The following is a 16,198-nucleotide window of genomic DNA, read 5'->3' as shown; positions in this document are numbered from 1 at the left end:
CATTTTTGAAACTTTTTTTAGGGAACGGGCCAAACTCTGTTTTTGTTAAATAACGTCAAATTTTTGTTAAGTAGCATCAATAATTAATCGTTTAGTGTCAAGTAGGTTCAAAACCGATCTTGCTTATGAATTGGCAATCTTCAGATTTAAAGGGGAGCAATAAAACCACTCGGCTTCCCAGAAAAAATTTAATTTCTAACCGTTTCTTAGCACAAAACTGCTTTACTGTTTTTTGTAAAGATTGTACAGAGTTAAGATCACGATGAACGATTGGCATATGTACATATTTTGAGCCTTTAATTTTGACCTTGCAAATTGCAAAAATAGTACAATATTGTTTGAATTCTCATGTATGTTCATAATAACTTTGCAATGCTGTTGTTATGTAACATAAATTTAGATTTGAATATGTGAAACGTTTACAATATGTTAGTAGTTGTAAATGCCAGAACACAAACTAACTAATAAATAGTTAATCAAAAGACATGTTATGATCAAAACTAAGAATTTTAAAATTTGGGCACCCTAGTTTAGGATTGGAAGATTCAAGTACGGATGAACCTATATCATTTCCCTGAATTATGGTTTGTATTATTATTAATAAATGGCACCTAAATTAACCTTCTTTGAACTTATTGACGTTAATGACATAGTGAAATTTTGGTAGACCACTAAACTTTATCATATCATAAGAATAAAGTTATAAACTTAACACACAGGCCAATTTAAACCAAGTCTTTTTTTATTGAAATATTTTAAACTAATAAATTTTGTCTACTTATGTTTGATGAAAGTATCATGTTTTTTTTACTTTACAGAGAAGCCTACCCAGAGTTTGAAGTTCAAGGGATTCAGTTAGCCTACAACATCACCAAAGTTAGTCGATTAGATAAAGCAAGGTAAGTGTAAATTTTGGGAACTAAACAGTAAACCCTTAGAAAATCCTTATTCTTAAAAGTAAAAATAAACTAAAATATGTATGGTTGTGTTACGCATAATCAAAGCTACCAGTATAACTAAAAAATAAATAAGACAATAACTTAAACAATACCATCCTGCTGTTTTAGAGAGACGGCATATCAAGCTAGAATCTACTGTGATAACTACTTGAAGGACACGGGCATTAGGCTGCAGATGAGGCCGTACCTGTGTGGAAACATATGTTCATGTTGTGACATGTACGGGTGTCCTACGGTGGACGCTATAGACTACTACACTGACGAGGAGAGTAGACTACAGGCTCAGGTAGGTTCAGTCCTATTCCTTAATCCCCTTGAACAAACAATAGTTAAATTATCCTCATATATTCCTGATTTACGTTAACAGAATTGGTAGACAATATTGAGTCAAAACCCAAAACAAAAATAAGTAGGCCTAGGCATATTTTCATTGTGCAACAAATTTCAAGTAGCCTAATGTTTACTAGGGGTTTGGCTAGTCTAAAATTGGAATGTAGTGAGACTTTTGTTGTAAATGTCTATGTTGAAAAACTACTAATTACCTTTTGTGTGCATTTTTATCACAATCACATAAATAACTCAGGTATAGCCCAAAAAAGTGGTAGGTCTAACTTGGGCTTGATTTGAGGGGAAGCACAGTGGAACCTCTCTATTTAGGGAACATTTGTTTGAATTCTAACGTTTTCTAAGAGATATTTCTAAACAAAAAAGGTGTTGAATATTGTTCTAATGCTTTTTGTTGTTCTATAAAAGAGTCCTCAAATGAGGAAAGAGTTTAAGGGGGACGGTAGAGGTTCTGGTACATAAATCTTGTCCAACACAACTAATAAAACACAGGGTCAAACTATCTAGAAATAAAAAATAAAATGTGTAGGACTCTTGGGACTTTGTAGCCTTCTCCGAATGGAAAGAAATGATGTCTTGATTCGATCTATGCTAATGTGACCTGTTACTACTATTTAATGTTTTTGTGTAAGTAACAACAGCGCTGATATGTTTTAAACATTAGATCTACAAAATGAAGCTGAAAAAGCTTGACAAAAAATCGAAGGTAATCAAAGATAGTAGCTACATAAAAACTGAAGTAATTGTAACCAATTTATTTCACTAACTCTTTTTTCGCGCAGGTGGATCTGGAACGCACAACAGCTCTGAAGCGTCCGCTGGGCATTGTGTTTGTTACGCTAGTGTCTATAGCAGCGGCGAAGAAGATCTACTCGGACCACCAACGTCGCTACGCCTGCCTCAACAACCTACCTGAGTCCTCTGTTAGTCGGAGACTGAAACATCACAGGTGGAAAGTGCAGTTTGCGCCGTCACCTAGGGATATATGCTGGTACGGGAGAGTTTTGGTTTTTAATTGTAGAGTGTGGTTTAAAGACAGTAAGCATCAGAATCAGAAATTCATTCATGATTAACAAAATGTTTTGTTTCTGAATTGTTAGCGACATTCATAGAAATAAAATATCAAAACACTCATTTCAAGATTATTAGAATTTGTAAATTTAAATACCTTAAATTTATCTCTTAATATTGTTTATTGTCACTAGACCTTTTTGTACAGAGTATAAGGACCTAGTAATCTGGTATTTTTATCATACCTGTTATCCTGTTTCTTATCTGTTATCTGGCAGTTTATTAAGGTATGCTGAAAAATCTCCTTTTCCTACCACTGCATAGAAATTATCACATTGCCACACCTGTAAACAGTATGCAAAATAGCTCATTTGCGCTTTATTCATTCTTGCTCGCTAAATCAGCTGATTTCACTGTTGGGTTTTCTATAAAGTACTAACATCTGGTAAGCAAATAACATAACCTAAAAAATGCAAACATGACCTGAATGACATTTTATATTGCAACTAAAAGGTCAATCTGTGAGTACCTTAACAATGACTCGAGGTCGTTAGTTGTCCTGTTTGAATAAGTTAATTATGGTGGTAGGAAAAATTTTGTATGCATTCACTCAGCTAAAGCTTTTGCGGTTATCTACAGTTCTCGAGCGGCAATGACATACTTTCCGTTCTTAATACACAAATTACTATTTTCAAATATTTTCTGCTTCCTATTAGTTTGGACCAGCAGGATTACAGCATTTATTCGGTTCAACAACACAAAGTTATTTCTAACACAGTGAAATATCCTTGGCTGACAGTTAATTGTTTTTCATTTGCTCCTAGTTGTAGCTACGCAAAATATTTATTTGATTTCCAGTTTTCTGCTTGGACTTTTTCTAATCACTTATTTTTCTTGCAGGGAGAATCTGTCTGTTTCTCGGAAGAACTTCCAGATAAAAGCTTGGTTGCTCAATGGGTTCCTTTCTGTGGTTTTCTTCTTCCTCACGACTCCCCCTATCATTGTTAGTGTTATGGACACTTTGGTCTTCAACCAGGTGGAGAAAATGGTGAGATACATTTGAACTACCATATTCTGTATGTAGTCAAGTTGTAAGAAGGATAGGAACATAACGCTGCAAATTTAAATTTGAATACTGTATGAGTAAAGTATGGGTGTAAAATCGAGTAATATACGTTGTGTAGGTTTGATCTTAATTCCTAACCTAATCTTCAAAAATGTTAAGGACAGCTGGTTCCAGCATCAAACTATCAAAAATCAATTGACTTTATCTTTCATTTATAGGCGTATATGTTTTTGTGATCTTTGTTGACTAACATGTGATAAATTCACAAAATTCCAGGTACTGCTGTAATTGGTACTTTCCTGTTAAAGGGAATATTCATTATTATCGGTGATTTTTAATCGATATATCGATATTTTTGTTTCCCTTTACGATCCATTACAAATTGACAACTGATCTTGTTCAGGCTAAAATCTAGTCTATTATGGATTAAAACTGTTCTAAGCTAACCTAACATAACCAACCAAACGTGCTGTACCATTTTAAAAATTCCGTTTGATTACAGAAAGGGCATGTGGGGGATATTAAACGGAATTTTTAAATGTTACAGCAAGTTTGGTTAGTTTTGTAAGGTTGGTTTGGAACAATTTCATTTAAATTTTTTCTTTATACTAAACAATATTTATTTATTGTAGTTGTCAGCTGATAAGTTTCAATTCGTTAATATTGATATATCGATTGAAAATCATCGATAATAATGAATGTCCCCTTTAACAGGAAAGTACCCTGCAATTTTGTATATTATTGATATAAGGGTCTGATAGTGACATATTTTATGCTCAGAATAAAAAAAATGTTACCGGAACAGGTTTTTCGATCGTTGTGTTAGTTGTGTGTTCTGTTATCACTAGGGTCCGGTAGTGTCAGAGTTCCTCCCCACCCTGCTACTGTGGACCGTTGCAGCGCTTCTGCCGGTGATTGTGTCTCACAGTGATGAGTGGCTGAATCACTGGACTCGGTCACAACGCAATCACTCCATCATGCGCAAGACCTTCATCTTCCTACTCTTCATGGTGCTCATATTGCCTGCGCTAGGACTGACAAGGTTAGGACAGTAGGGTTTTAATTAATTGTTGATTGTTGTTATTGAGGTGAACATCTTTAGATCAGATTATTGGTTCAGTAATTCGCCTAAACTATTTTTGTGATGGTGAGTAGCCTCTGGATCACTAAATTTACAAAAGCCAGGTAACATTAACCATTTAACTTATTTTTTTTAGGAGAAAGACACTCTTTATTGTACCGTTAAAGTTATTCCTTGAAATTCATGTAACAACTAACTTGAGAAAAGAGGCTCAAGCATTTGATTGGACAGAAAAAATTCACAACACATCAACTCGACATTTTGACTGTTCAAGCATTGACTATTGGCAAAGGTTCAAGGGAATCAGAAGGAAGAAGTAGACACTCCTCATGTAATCCTAAGCCAAATGCTGTTGGTATTGGAACAGTATAAAGCCCTAGATGTCTTGACTCAAGACATTCCTGAAGAAGAAGGGCCAAGGTCTGCCTTCATGGAAAATTATATCAAAGCAAGAGGTCTGATAGTACATAGTGGTTGACATTGTGAACTGAGTGGGGGAAAACCAGCTAGTTTGTGTGTTTAGTTAATGAAAAACAACTGGAAAGCACAAATGATGTAAATTTTTCACACTACGAATATAACCAACGTCAACATCAACTTTCCTAACAAATATAATTTGTTTTACAGTGCTCAAGCTTTTGTGCTGTTTGCGCTTGACTCACACAACGAGACATATCGGTGGGAATGTTTGTTCATGCCCGACAAAGGTGCTTTCTTCGTCAATTACGTCATCACATCAGCGTTCATCGGAACAAGTCTTGAGCTGATTAGGTTTCCCGAGCTGTTTGTTTACACGCTGCGGCTGTGCCTAGCAAGGTAAGTGTTTGTACTGTATTGTCTTGTGGAATCGAGAAGAAGTGTACATTATGTTTTTAAAGAGTTAAAATGTAATTTGAATTTGATATTTCATAAATAAACATACTACTGTATGTTAGCGTTAGACTACCAAATTAATTTTTGTGGAGATTACGGGCTTACATAATCTCAACATGCAAGGTTTTAATCACATGCACAATGAAATATTGCAAGGACTGAGTTGGAGAGCATTTTAAGCAAGGAAGATTAAATAGGCGAACGTTCGCCTATTGGGTCTGATGATTATTGATTATAGTGTCCAGTCGAAATCGATCTTCACTTACCATCTTTTATATATGATTCTACCATCTTGTGAGTTAGGTCTAATAGTATAATTGTAAATATATGTTTCATAAGTGTTATTAGACGTGTGGACATATTTTTATTTACTTTCTATAAAATGTTGTGTGTCTTATGCTAGTGTGGACTGTTTTTCTTTCAGCTAAGCCTTTTATTCTTATTTTTTAAACTAAACTATATATTTTGATATTTTTATTTTTAGTTTTATTTATTAATAGTTATAAGTTTAAAAGTAACTCAACATAAAACTAGTTTTAATATTGTATAGAAACCAGTCCAACAAAATTGGCTTTGAATTAATCTATATATATAAAAGGCAAAGCCCTCACTGACTGACTGACTCACTCACTCATCACTAATTCTCCCACTTCCCATTTACCTAGGAGGCTGAAATTTGGTACACTGATTCTTTAGGCATTAAATAGGTAAACTAAGTTGTTTTTATTCTGATCGGACTATCGGGCTCCGCCCCAGTGGCTCTGGAGTTTCCCATGTTAACCTTATGAGTACTCATATTTAAATGGAATTAATGAATCTTAACAGCTGTTTCAATTAAACAAGTTGGTTCTGTTCTATGATGTGCAATAGCATTAAAGTTACAAGGATTACCAACAGGGTGCAGCACTATTTTTTTTTTTTAATTTATGACAACAGCTAATTTGCAACCAAAAGGTGAGTGAGCGTAGCGAAGGAACTTCAACCTGGAGGCGAGTTAGCATAGCGAACGAGCTAACTTGAAGGCAAGTGAGCGCAGCGAACGAGCTCCAACCTAAAGGTGAGTGAGCGTAGCGAACGAACTTCAACCAGGACGTGATTGAGCCATGCGAACGAGCTCACTTGTGAAGTAAAACGGGGCAAAGCCCGCGGGTACAGCTAGTTAATATATAAATGTTTAGTAACCCCTACAATGGACAAGCTTTTCTTCAAAGTTAAAAGTCTGCTGTGTGATTGGTTTTTGACCCTTCACAAATAAATTCCCTGCTAATAATGGACGAGTCCTGAAAGCTTATTTCTGTTCAGATCCAAAGCAGAGTCCGTATCCCTGAGGAACACTATCATGTGGGAGTTCCCGTTTGGACTGCAGTACGCGTGGATGTTGCTCATCTTTGCTATGACAACTGTCTTCAGCCTCTCATGTCCACTGATTACTCCGTTTGGTAATTATTCATGTTGTTTACAAAATAATAAGGTACATGATAAGTGATTTAAATATTGTGATTCTGTATGAAGTAATAAAATGACCTTTACCCAAAATTATTTACCATTTTGATGAAAATGTTTATTTATTTATGTAAGTTATCTTTATTATTTTGTTATTATGTGTGAAGTCTCTATGTATTCCACTCTCTAACATTGACAATAATTAAGAAACACTTTTATACAAAAGTTATCTGAAAATTAAAGTTTAAACAAGCTCCTGTCACAGTGGGGTAGTTAAAACCTAACACTAGCGCTATGTTCTTTATTTCCCCCACTACTGTAATGTACTATCCAATCCCCAACTCAATGGGACTCTCAGTATCATTGTAGTAGTCATTAATAATGGTGGAGAAATTCAACAATCCTGAAATTCTGTCTAGAACTAGCACTTCTAGACCTAAGTTGGCTTAAATAGTATTGGGGAAGAACCTATCCTTCTTCAAACACTAGCTCTGTATTCTTATAAGGAGATTGCATTAGATTTTAAATAGCTTACTCCATTGTGATGGGAGCTTGTTTTACCTCAATTTTAGAGGTTATTCATAGGAAACTTCTGTTAATAACTCGGTAATAACTAAATATCAGTTGATCTAATTCAAGTTTCAGTTTTGAATTATTATCTTCCTCTCAATTCACATGACGTTGGGGACATTTCAGTCGAATTTGTTATTCATATAGGATTTCTCCACATCAACTTATCTTTGACTTAACATATTGCGTCAAATGTCTATTGAGAATTAAATTGATCAAAATTTAAAAAACTATCTTTTCCAGGGCTGCTGTACATGTGCTTGAAGCACTGCGTAGACAGGTACAACCTGTACTTTGCCTACGGCCCGTCTAAGATCAGCACGCGCATACACGCAACTGCTATCAAGTACGTGGTGTTGTCTATAGTGCTGCTGCAGTTCAGCTTCATGCTGCTCTCAGTGATGCGACAAGGTATGTCGTCATGTAATTCTGTTAGAATAATTTTATAGGTTTTAGTATAGGGAAATCTCCAAAGAGAGGTTGTTTGAGACTCTACTGAACACGGTAACTCAGTAGAGCAGTTTTTTCATTGCACTTTCAAGTCCAATTGCACACTCTATTGTATCACTGGACTTAACCTCGTAATTTATACCGTAACTTTGAGTTCACCACAATGATGAATTTAGGGGCATTTGTAGCAGTTAGCTACGACTTGAAATGATTTGGTCGATTCCGATTGATTGGGTGTTACGACATTATCATTCATGTTGGAAACGAGCATTGAACCCTTAAATTTAACTACAGGACACAGTTTACCGGGAATCACAGGCTCAAGGAGCCAGCCTTGATGATTGCTAATGCTAACACTAATAAAATAATTTATAATATGGAAATATTATCTTTCAATGAATTTAATAAGTTATAGACAAAGGTGACTGGACACAACGTGAAGCCTTAATTAAGGAAATATTGCTGTGGAAATGCTGACACTGTAAATTAAATCGGGCATAATTAGTAATTGAACTTGAAAAGAATAATTGATAAATTTAACACTTAGGCCTATACCGAAACCACGGTCTTACAGGCCCACGGGAATTTTCAAAAACACATGTTGGCAAAACTGTTTACTTTGGGGATTCCATTCCCCAATACCTTCCCAACTTATCCTCCCTTACCTGTTGATATATTTTTTGTACATTTTGCGTGAGTGCCATGATCTTGACAGTTTGTCTGTTCATAACATGCCCGTTTCAGAAGCCCAGCGTTAGTGTATTTTAAAGCGGGGTCTCACAGGCCCATGGTTTCGGTTTGTGTGTTTTTAAGTGGAGTCCATTATTTTCAAATGGGGTCTTGTGTTGTTTCTTCGGTGATTCACCAACGACAAATGAGTCACAACTACTTTAACTTAAAATGTTTCTGGTATCAATACAACTTTTATAATGAGATACAAAAATAGCCAGATAAAAAAATTGTTTTTTTTCAGGTTTTAACACCATATCAATTTACGCCCTGACTGGTTTTGTGGTCACTATCATCATTTTTATTCTACACAGTAACCTAAGGTTCTGCAGTGGTCTCAGCCCTATCTATCACCAGGTAAGAATTAAATTTTAAATTTGTCTACTTATGGAAGATAAATATTTGTTGTCATGTTAGTCTTTCTCGTAAGTTTTACTATACTAAAAATTATCAAAGAGGGTTTCCATACAGAAGTAAAAGGAAGCTACGGAAGAGTGCAGATTTGGATTAGATTGGAATTACTAAAATGGCAACAGTTTAGTGAATAAAGTCATACAGATAGTGGTTAGTAGTAACAAATACAAAACTATTAACTATGGTAGATTTTGTATCCAAGTATCATCAAGTTTTATCAGAGTAAAAATATCTACCTAAGGTACTTTTTTTTTATTTCAGATCCAATGAAAACTCCCAAGATTAGGCCTTAATTTCTGTTTACTTTCTCTACCTCATTTTCTTGTGTTATAAAAGCAGGTAATTAACTTAAGTAACAAATATAGAAATAAATCAATAAAATCCCAAATTGGGGCACTAGTGTTTTTTTTCAACCAACACAGATTATTTTGATGGGAAGTCGAGTGGCTGTTTATGGATGCAACATTATAGAGTAGAGATACCGAAAAAGGCACATAACAAAACATATATTTTTCCTAGCTAAGGGCGTCTTCAAAACGTTTATTAATGATCAGGCCCACTTTTATAACGGGCAGACTGGGCATATGCCAGGGGCGCCGGTGGTTGAGGGGTGCCTGGCAGGCACTGCACGTCCATCTACCGCCCGCACTAAGAAAAAAGGGGGGCGCTGCTTCTGAGTTTGCCCAGGGCTCCATTGACCCCCTAACGCGGTAAAAAAATCTCTGAAGGACTCTTATAAGCAAGTTACAATTTTTTGGTCCTTAAAACCTATACTGATAATGATTCATGATATTCTGCTTGCCTTCCCTAAAATTTTTGTTACACTATTTTAATGAAGGATAAAAACATCAATTTTTGATTATAGTTAGCCTGATTTATAAAAGTTCTACATCCTCATTAAAACAGAATAAAATAACACTTACCTTAGTCTCCTACAAAATGATTAATGACATTTTACATTTAAATGTATTTTATTTTATCAATGTTTCTTAGCATTGTTTTGTTTTTTCTTGATGCAGAGAAGAGTAATAAAGGTAAAATAAGACATCTCCTCATTAAAAAAGAACCTCTTAGTAAATAAAGGCATGACCTGAATCAGTAGTAATGTTGTCCAGTTGTATTATAATACATTTTCATCCGTAGTTTCATCCTGAACTCTAGGATTTAACTATAATATTTGTTGCTGACTTTAAATAGTACGAGTAGACTTCTCATCCTATTGTAAATCTGAACCCAGTTTTGATGTATATTTCATTTTCATGTTAGGTTAAGTTTGAGTGTGCTATTGCTTACTACCCAAATTTTTTAAACTTATTTTTGGTATAAATTTTCCAAACAGTCTCCTTTGTTGCCTGTAATACCTGACAACAATAAATTAATTTCAAAAAATCTATTTGGTTAACATTTATGTTGGTTGAATAGTAATAATTTAATAGTAAACATCAAAATATACTGTACACAACCACACAATTGGACCTTAAATTTTTTCTCCAGCCATATGGAATTCTTTTACCCACGTGGATATGTAAGGGATCCATTACAAGATGAATCATTAACAGTTTGTCTTGTTTTACTTTACTCTCTTGCCTTCATTCCTATCTATCATAGAAAACTATGTAATTTAATTTGTAAAAATATGGTGTACATAGATCTGTTGTACATATTTTCAGGTTCAATTTTAGGAACCAATATTGCTATTTATCCTCATAGATTTAGCATTGTGGACTTATGTAATACAAACAACAACGTTTTATGTTCTTTGTTGAAGAAAACCTATATACTAATTGAGCCAATATTATGTTTTTATTCATGCATACATGGCATTTTATGCAAGGATTGTGTTTTAATAAACATCAATAAAACAACTGAAAACTGGTTTAGTCCGTAGGTTTTGCTGAAACAGAGATATTTTGTTATGTTGTTGCATAAAACCTAGATGAAAATCTATTCACTGTTCATTAAAAAAATATTGACATTTTTCAGTTAAAAGTATAACTATCTTCCAATGTTTGAATTCATTACTTTTTCTCCAATAGAATAATTTGAATTATTGAAGTATTTTTTTTTTTGTTACTGTCATTACAAAAATTAATTTACTACTCTCTCAATCCCAGGGTTTCAATAATTTATTTTTATTTTCAGTGTGTTATGCACTGTCTAAGGTGAAAAAAGGTAATCTATAGATTTTGTTTGATGAGATTGCCTTTCAAAGCACTATTAGATATCCACCTCATTTTAATTAAACTTAGGTGTGCACTGGCGAAGTTATTCTAAGTTTAAAAAATCTAAAATATAGCCAGAGTTGTTGTTACAAAACCAAATTCTACCTTTATCCCAATTATGAAAGTAAGAGGCTTGAGATGGCGTATTCTGCTAATGTGTTTCTTTATTTGTAGATGGTTTAGTTAACAAAAATTATTTGCTAATTCCACAAGTTAATCTTGTATATAACAAATTATTCTATTTACTCAACTGTTACTCTATATTGACTTCATAGTTGTTATGTAAACTGTTGAAACTAAATACGAACAAAATTAGGTTTTAAAGAAAAATGAAAAAAGTCGTTAATTGGATATTTTGCTACATTGCATTTCCATTAAACAGGTTAATTTTAAAAGAGAAAAAAGTTCTGCCAAATTGTAATCTAGTACACTTATGACAACATGTGAATATACAATTTGTTAGTTATAGTTGAATAACAAAAATACTGATACATCAAGCAATATAGCCAAAATCATCATCAGAATTGAATAACAAATTTCAAAATAGGTGAGCTTTTATGAAAATGATTTGTTATTATGTATTTTAAACAAACTGAATAGTTGAGTTTTGATGAAATTCAATGAGTTAGTTATCAGAATGTAAAATAACCTAAAAGGAATGTAAAAATATACCTAAGTAGTCAAGTCTTCTCGTCCCATTGTAAGCCCAATGATTGGTGCAGGGTTTGCTACAATAGCTACAATTTGCCATTTTGTAATTATTTTCCCATTTTTTATGAAACACTGGATGAATTACACTTCATAAGGAAATAATCGCTAGTTAGACATTATACTTTTTGGCTTTTAGTGGTATTGCTCAATCTATCAATAGTTAAAACAATCATTCAGTAGAAAACACACTATTGTTTCTAGCATGAATACATAGATAAATAATTATTTGATACTCTTTACTTGTAGCATACACTAAAGATGATGTTTTGATTAGAAATATTAGCTATGATTCTACAGTGCTATCGTTAAACTTTAAATCTTTGTATGAAATCTTGATTTTAAAACTTACATTGATCTTGCGTTAACACCCTTTTTTGTTGTTGTAATGTAACATTTATGTAAACTGAGATATCTTTCAAACGTAAACAATGAATTACTCTAAAAAAGAATATTTTAATTTTTAATTTTAATTTTACACCTTTAGATGTACAATATTGCATTAATAATACACCCTTATTTCATGTTGTTGTAACATTTATGTACACTCTTTCAAATATAAACTATAAATTCTTCTAAACAATAATAGGCCTATTTCATTTTGCAGCTTTAGATACACTCACTGCATAGTTTTTTAGGAATAAATAGCAAAAGTTTGTTATGGTTTATACTACTTTGCTCTATCTACACAAACACAATTTTATGTTTGTACAAAAAGTTTAAACACTATAAATCTTAAGACAGTCATATAATTGTGTAACTGGTGTAGGCAAAGCCGGCACCGTCGGCCAGTCCCAGCCTGAGTAGTCCCCGACACGGCAGCGCGGCCAGACACCAGTTTGTGCCTGACGTGTTGCTGCGAGGTACCACCGGCGCAGGGGACAGTTCGGCGCCGCGCCAGCCTGACCTGGTCACTGTGTACAGTCCTGGGGAGAGTTGCAGTACCAGCCAGGTCAGTGATATCAAATAATGTAATTAAATAAGTTTATAGTACCAGGGGACCGAGCACTGCTCAAGGTGTTTGATTTGTTCAAGAGGTTTAAAAAATAAAACCTATAAGCCTGCAAAAATATTCAGTTTTGCCACGATTAATTAAGTTAAGTCAATTCATTTTCGGTAGACATTCACTCATTCTTAATTAACCTAAAAAATGTTTCATGTGGGCGAGCAATCTATATTGAAAATTTATACTATGTTCCTCTATGTGTTCGTTAATAAAAAATTTAACTTTTAGAGAACTTAAAGTAAACAGCCTTTTTAGAAAAAAATCAGAGAAACAAAGTCATTTGCTCGCTTTCAATAGTTAGGCAATTTTCTTTAATGCTTGCCTATCGTAAAGTAAAAAATAGATGCCGGTATTAATATATGTTTGTTGTTTCAGCGCAACTACGGAACCGATCAACATAGAGCCGCAGATCCTGATTCAGATTCCAACTCTCGGTACCAGAATTATGACACCAACAGCACTCAAGCATAAGTGCAACTACTGTGAGTAAACTATATTACTCTATAGTAATAGTTAAATACGATAAATTAAACTTTTCACTGCACATAGTGTTTTAAAACTGAACTAAACTACTACAGGAGAGTCTCTCTTATCCGGACTGCTTGGGAACAAAACCAGTCTGGATAGCAGTTTTTCAGTAGGTTTATTGGGTCTGATGATGATTGGACTGTCAAATTGAAATCGATCACTCCTTACCATCCTGTATATGTATTTACCGTCTTGTGAATCAACAGTATAAGTGTAATCAGATGTATTTTTTGTACAATCAGGTAATTTAATAACACGTACGATGCTGATCTTGAAGCTATTTAATTTTTTAACATGTCTTTTAAATGTTTTTGTTTGTTTGTTGAAGCCATCAAGGTCTTTAAAACCAATATATTTTAACACGTTCACTGCTGGCGCGCTAATGAATCAGCGATCGCAATTGGCATTCAAATATCTCAGTAAGACAAATCACAAAAGAGCAGGGGTGATTGTTCTGCGTTCCCCCGAAATTGGACGTAGTTCACTAAAACACACAAAGGTAGCAGCACTGCCTGGATCAAGAACCAGTGTCGTTGTAATATGGCTTGAGTAGAGAAAATCCTTGAAACCAGGACAAAAGCATTGTCAGACGGGATTTTAAGGAAATTTTTAGTACCAACCTACACCAAAAATAAAGCTCGCATTCTAAGCTACAGCCTGGCAACAATAACAGCGTCCCCGGCCGAGTGCTGGGCTCAGACAGACACAATATTTGGCAGAGGAGCACACTACTGATATAGCAGTAGGCAGTGCTAGTGTCGCGCTACTGCTATAGCAGTAGGCCGCAGCGAACGTGTTAACAGGATCACTTGGTGATATATAAAGTAACATAACCTACAATTGTGATAATCATAGTGATTCAGAGGCTACGACACAATGAAATGTTTTATGTTTCGACAAAATAATTGATCAAAACTTTTCTTTTTTCAGATGTTCTGCAATCTCGCATTTCTCCTCTTTACTAGTCACTGTCTCTTCCTTGTAAATATATTTATTTTTGTTTTATTGTTTCAAGCTATAACGTGTAAGTGAGTTAGTAGATTGTAAAGATTTTCTTCGTCTAATGCTTGTCTCAGTTAAACAAACAGAGCTGTGAGATTAGAAGTGTTTTCTGTGATAGTCTTCAATAAGAACAGTGTGGCACATATCGTTTAGTGTATTCAGAAATCCAAAACACATAGTTTGTATTAAATATTTAAAAACAATTTTGCTCATAAGAATTTCTTAAATCTATTTTATTACATTTTAATTTTTAACCACATTTTCCTTTTAGATATACATTATCCTTTTAGATTTTTCATTTTCTTCTGATATGCCCATATTTACATCACAACTCAAAATTAGTAGTTCTTATCACAAAACTGATTTTAAAGATTTTATTGTGCTTCTTTTTATATAGAGAATGCAATATCAACAATAAAATAAATTTATAGGTGATAATTTTAAATATTTTATGCTGAATACTTTTCTAAACACCGGATTGTCTAACATTAAACTCAAACGATAGTCTGTGAAAAGTTATGACATCCAACTTGGACTGAATTGAAATTAAATTAACAAAAGAGTACGCTTTTGCAATGTTGCACAAACCATTAGCTGGTTATATGTAGTGTGATTGTAATAGCACTGTTTTTTATAAATTTTCTTTTTTTTAGGGATAAAAAAACATTCCTTTTTTATTACAAGATATATTTTAGTTTGTTTAACAGTTTGCGATCCGAAAATGAATTTTTTAGGTTATTTTAATGAGGTTTGTGGTCACCTGTATAAGTTGTGATCTTTTTCACAGCAGCTGAGGTAAATTTCGCTCTGTGCAAAGGGGATTTACAAACAGCATTAACATTTTTTTGCTAAAGTAAATTATATAAATCAATTTTCTCCAATGACTTACCCAAGAATATTTGTTTTTCTGTTTCCTACGGTTTAACAAAATAGTTTTACAAGTTTTTAAAATCAAACTTTTTTGTAACATCTGACTAAATTACACTAACCTAAACCTTACCTAACTTAAGTTTTTTAAAGATTTACTTTCTTCCATTAAAAATAGAATATAATCTATGTCCTATGTATATACCCTTGAGTGTAAAAAGTTATTGCTCACTGGTGCTTTTGTAAGATAATGTTATGTATTTCTTTAGTTTGTTGTGTTTTATGTTACTCTGTGTCAGTTACATTAGGGTGTAAGTTTTCACTTCAAGGGTTTAAACACTTAAATTACAGTAATTTTTTTGTTCAATTTGAGTTAATTTTTTTTAGTTTTTCCTGTATACAATTTATGTGACTTGAGCTTATTTCCCATTACATTGAAAATTGCATTACATTCCAATTCTCAATTGCCCAAAGTAAAAAATGTTTTTATTTTAATTTACATCTAGCCATAAGCTATCTGTATTAATGTTATCATGATTTCTTGAGTTTTTGTTGTTTTCATCCTGCCGTTAAATTGTTCCGTAGCATCCTGAATTCCTGTTGATTTTTGCTGTGATGAATTTTGTATCATGGCAGATGGAACAAGACTGTTAATATTTTCCTTACCTTGGCAGTAAAATTGGCTCTACTTAAAATACCACTTAGGATAGAAATCTATCAAAAGTATTTTTTCTTCTAATTTGTTACACTCTTAGACTTTAATTTATTGTTAGTTCAATTACATCGATTTCACAAAAGTTGTATTCCTTAAAGTATTTAAGTATGTATGTTTTAATTTAGTCAGAAGTTTGATGTATTTGGGTACATTTAAAACAACTATTATGGATGTTCCTTCTAGATCTTGGAAAGCAAGTTTAAAAAAGG

General features: G+C 33.5%; 1 protein-coding gene across 3 annotated transcripts in view; it reads left to right on the top strand.

The window, feature by feature from the left end:
* The window catches only part of LOC129000709 (calcium permeable stress-gated cation channel 1-like), a 29,240-nt gene extending 14,127 nt beyond the window's left edge, over positions 1-15,113 (top strand). For all 3 annotated transcript variants that reach the window (XM_054427674.1, XM_054427673.1, XM_054427675.1), the window contains 12 exons: positions 819-899; positions 1,068-1,245; positions 2,087-2,295; positions 3,216-3,363; positions 4,230-4,423; positions 5,090-5,278; positions 6,638-6,774; positions 7,592-7,759; positions 8,772-8,884; positions 12,641-12,823; positions 13,253-13,359; positions 14,336-15,113. In XM_054427674.1, the coding sequence (XP_054283649.1) occupies positions 819-899; positions 1,068-1,245; positions 2,087-2,295; positions 3,216-3,363; positions 4,230-4,423; positions 5,090-5,278; positions 6,638-6,774; positions 7,592-7,759; positions 8,772-8,884; positions 12,641-12,823; positions 13,253-13,348 (1,696 nt within the window). In that variant the 3' untranslated portion in view covers positions 13,349-13,359; positions 14,336-15,113. The remainder of the gene's footprint in view (positions 1-818; positions 900-1,067; positions 1,246-2,086; positions 2,296-3,215; positions 3,364-4,229; positions 4,424-5,089; positions 5,279-6,637; positions 6,775-7,591; positions 7,760-8,771; positions 8,885-12,640; positions 12,824-13,252; positions 13,360-14,335) is intronic.
* Positions 15,114-16,198: the final 1,085 nt, after the last annotated feature.

Source organism: Macrosteles quadrilineatus, unplaced genomic scaffold (genome assembly GCF_028750875.1).
Source record: "Macrosteles quadrilineatus isolate MER2022 unplaced genomic scaffold, UCM_ALF_1.0 Scaffold_8__2_contigs__length_117827958, whole genome shotgun sequence".
NCBI classification, from domain to species: domain Eukaryota; kingdom Metazoa; phylum Arthropoda; class Insecta; order Hemiptera; family Cicadellidae; genus Macrosteles; species Macrosteles quadrilineatus.
This window is presented reverse-complemented; position numbering and strand designations above follow the sequence as displayed.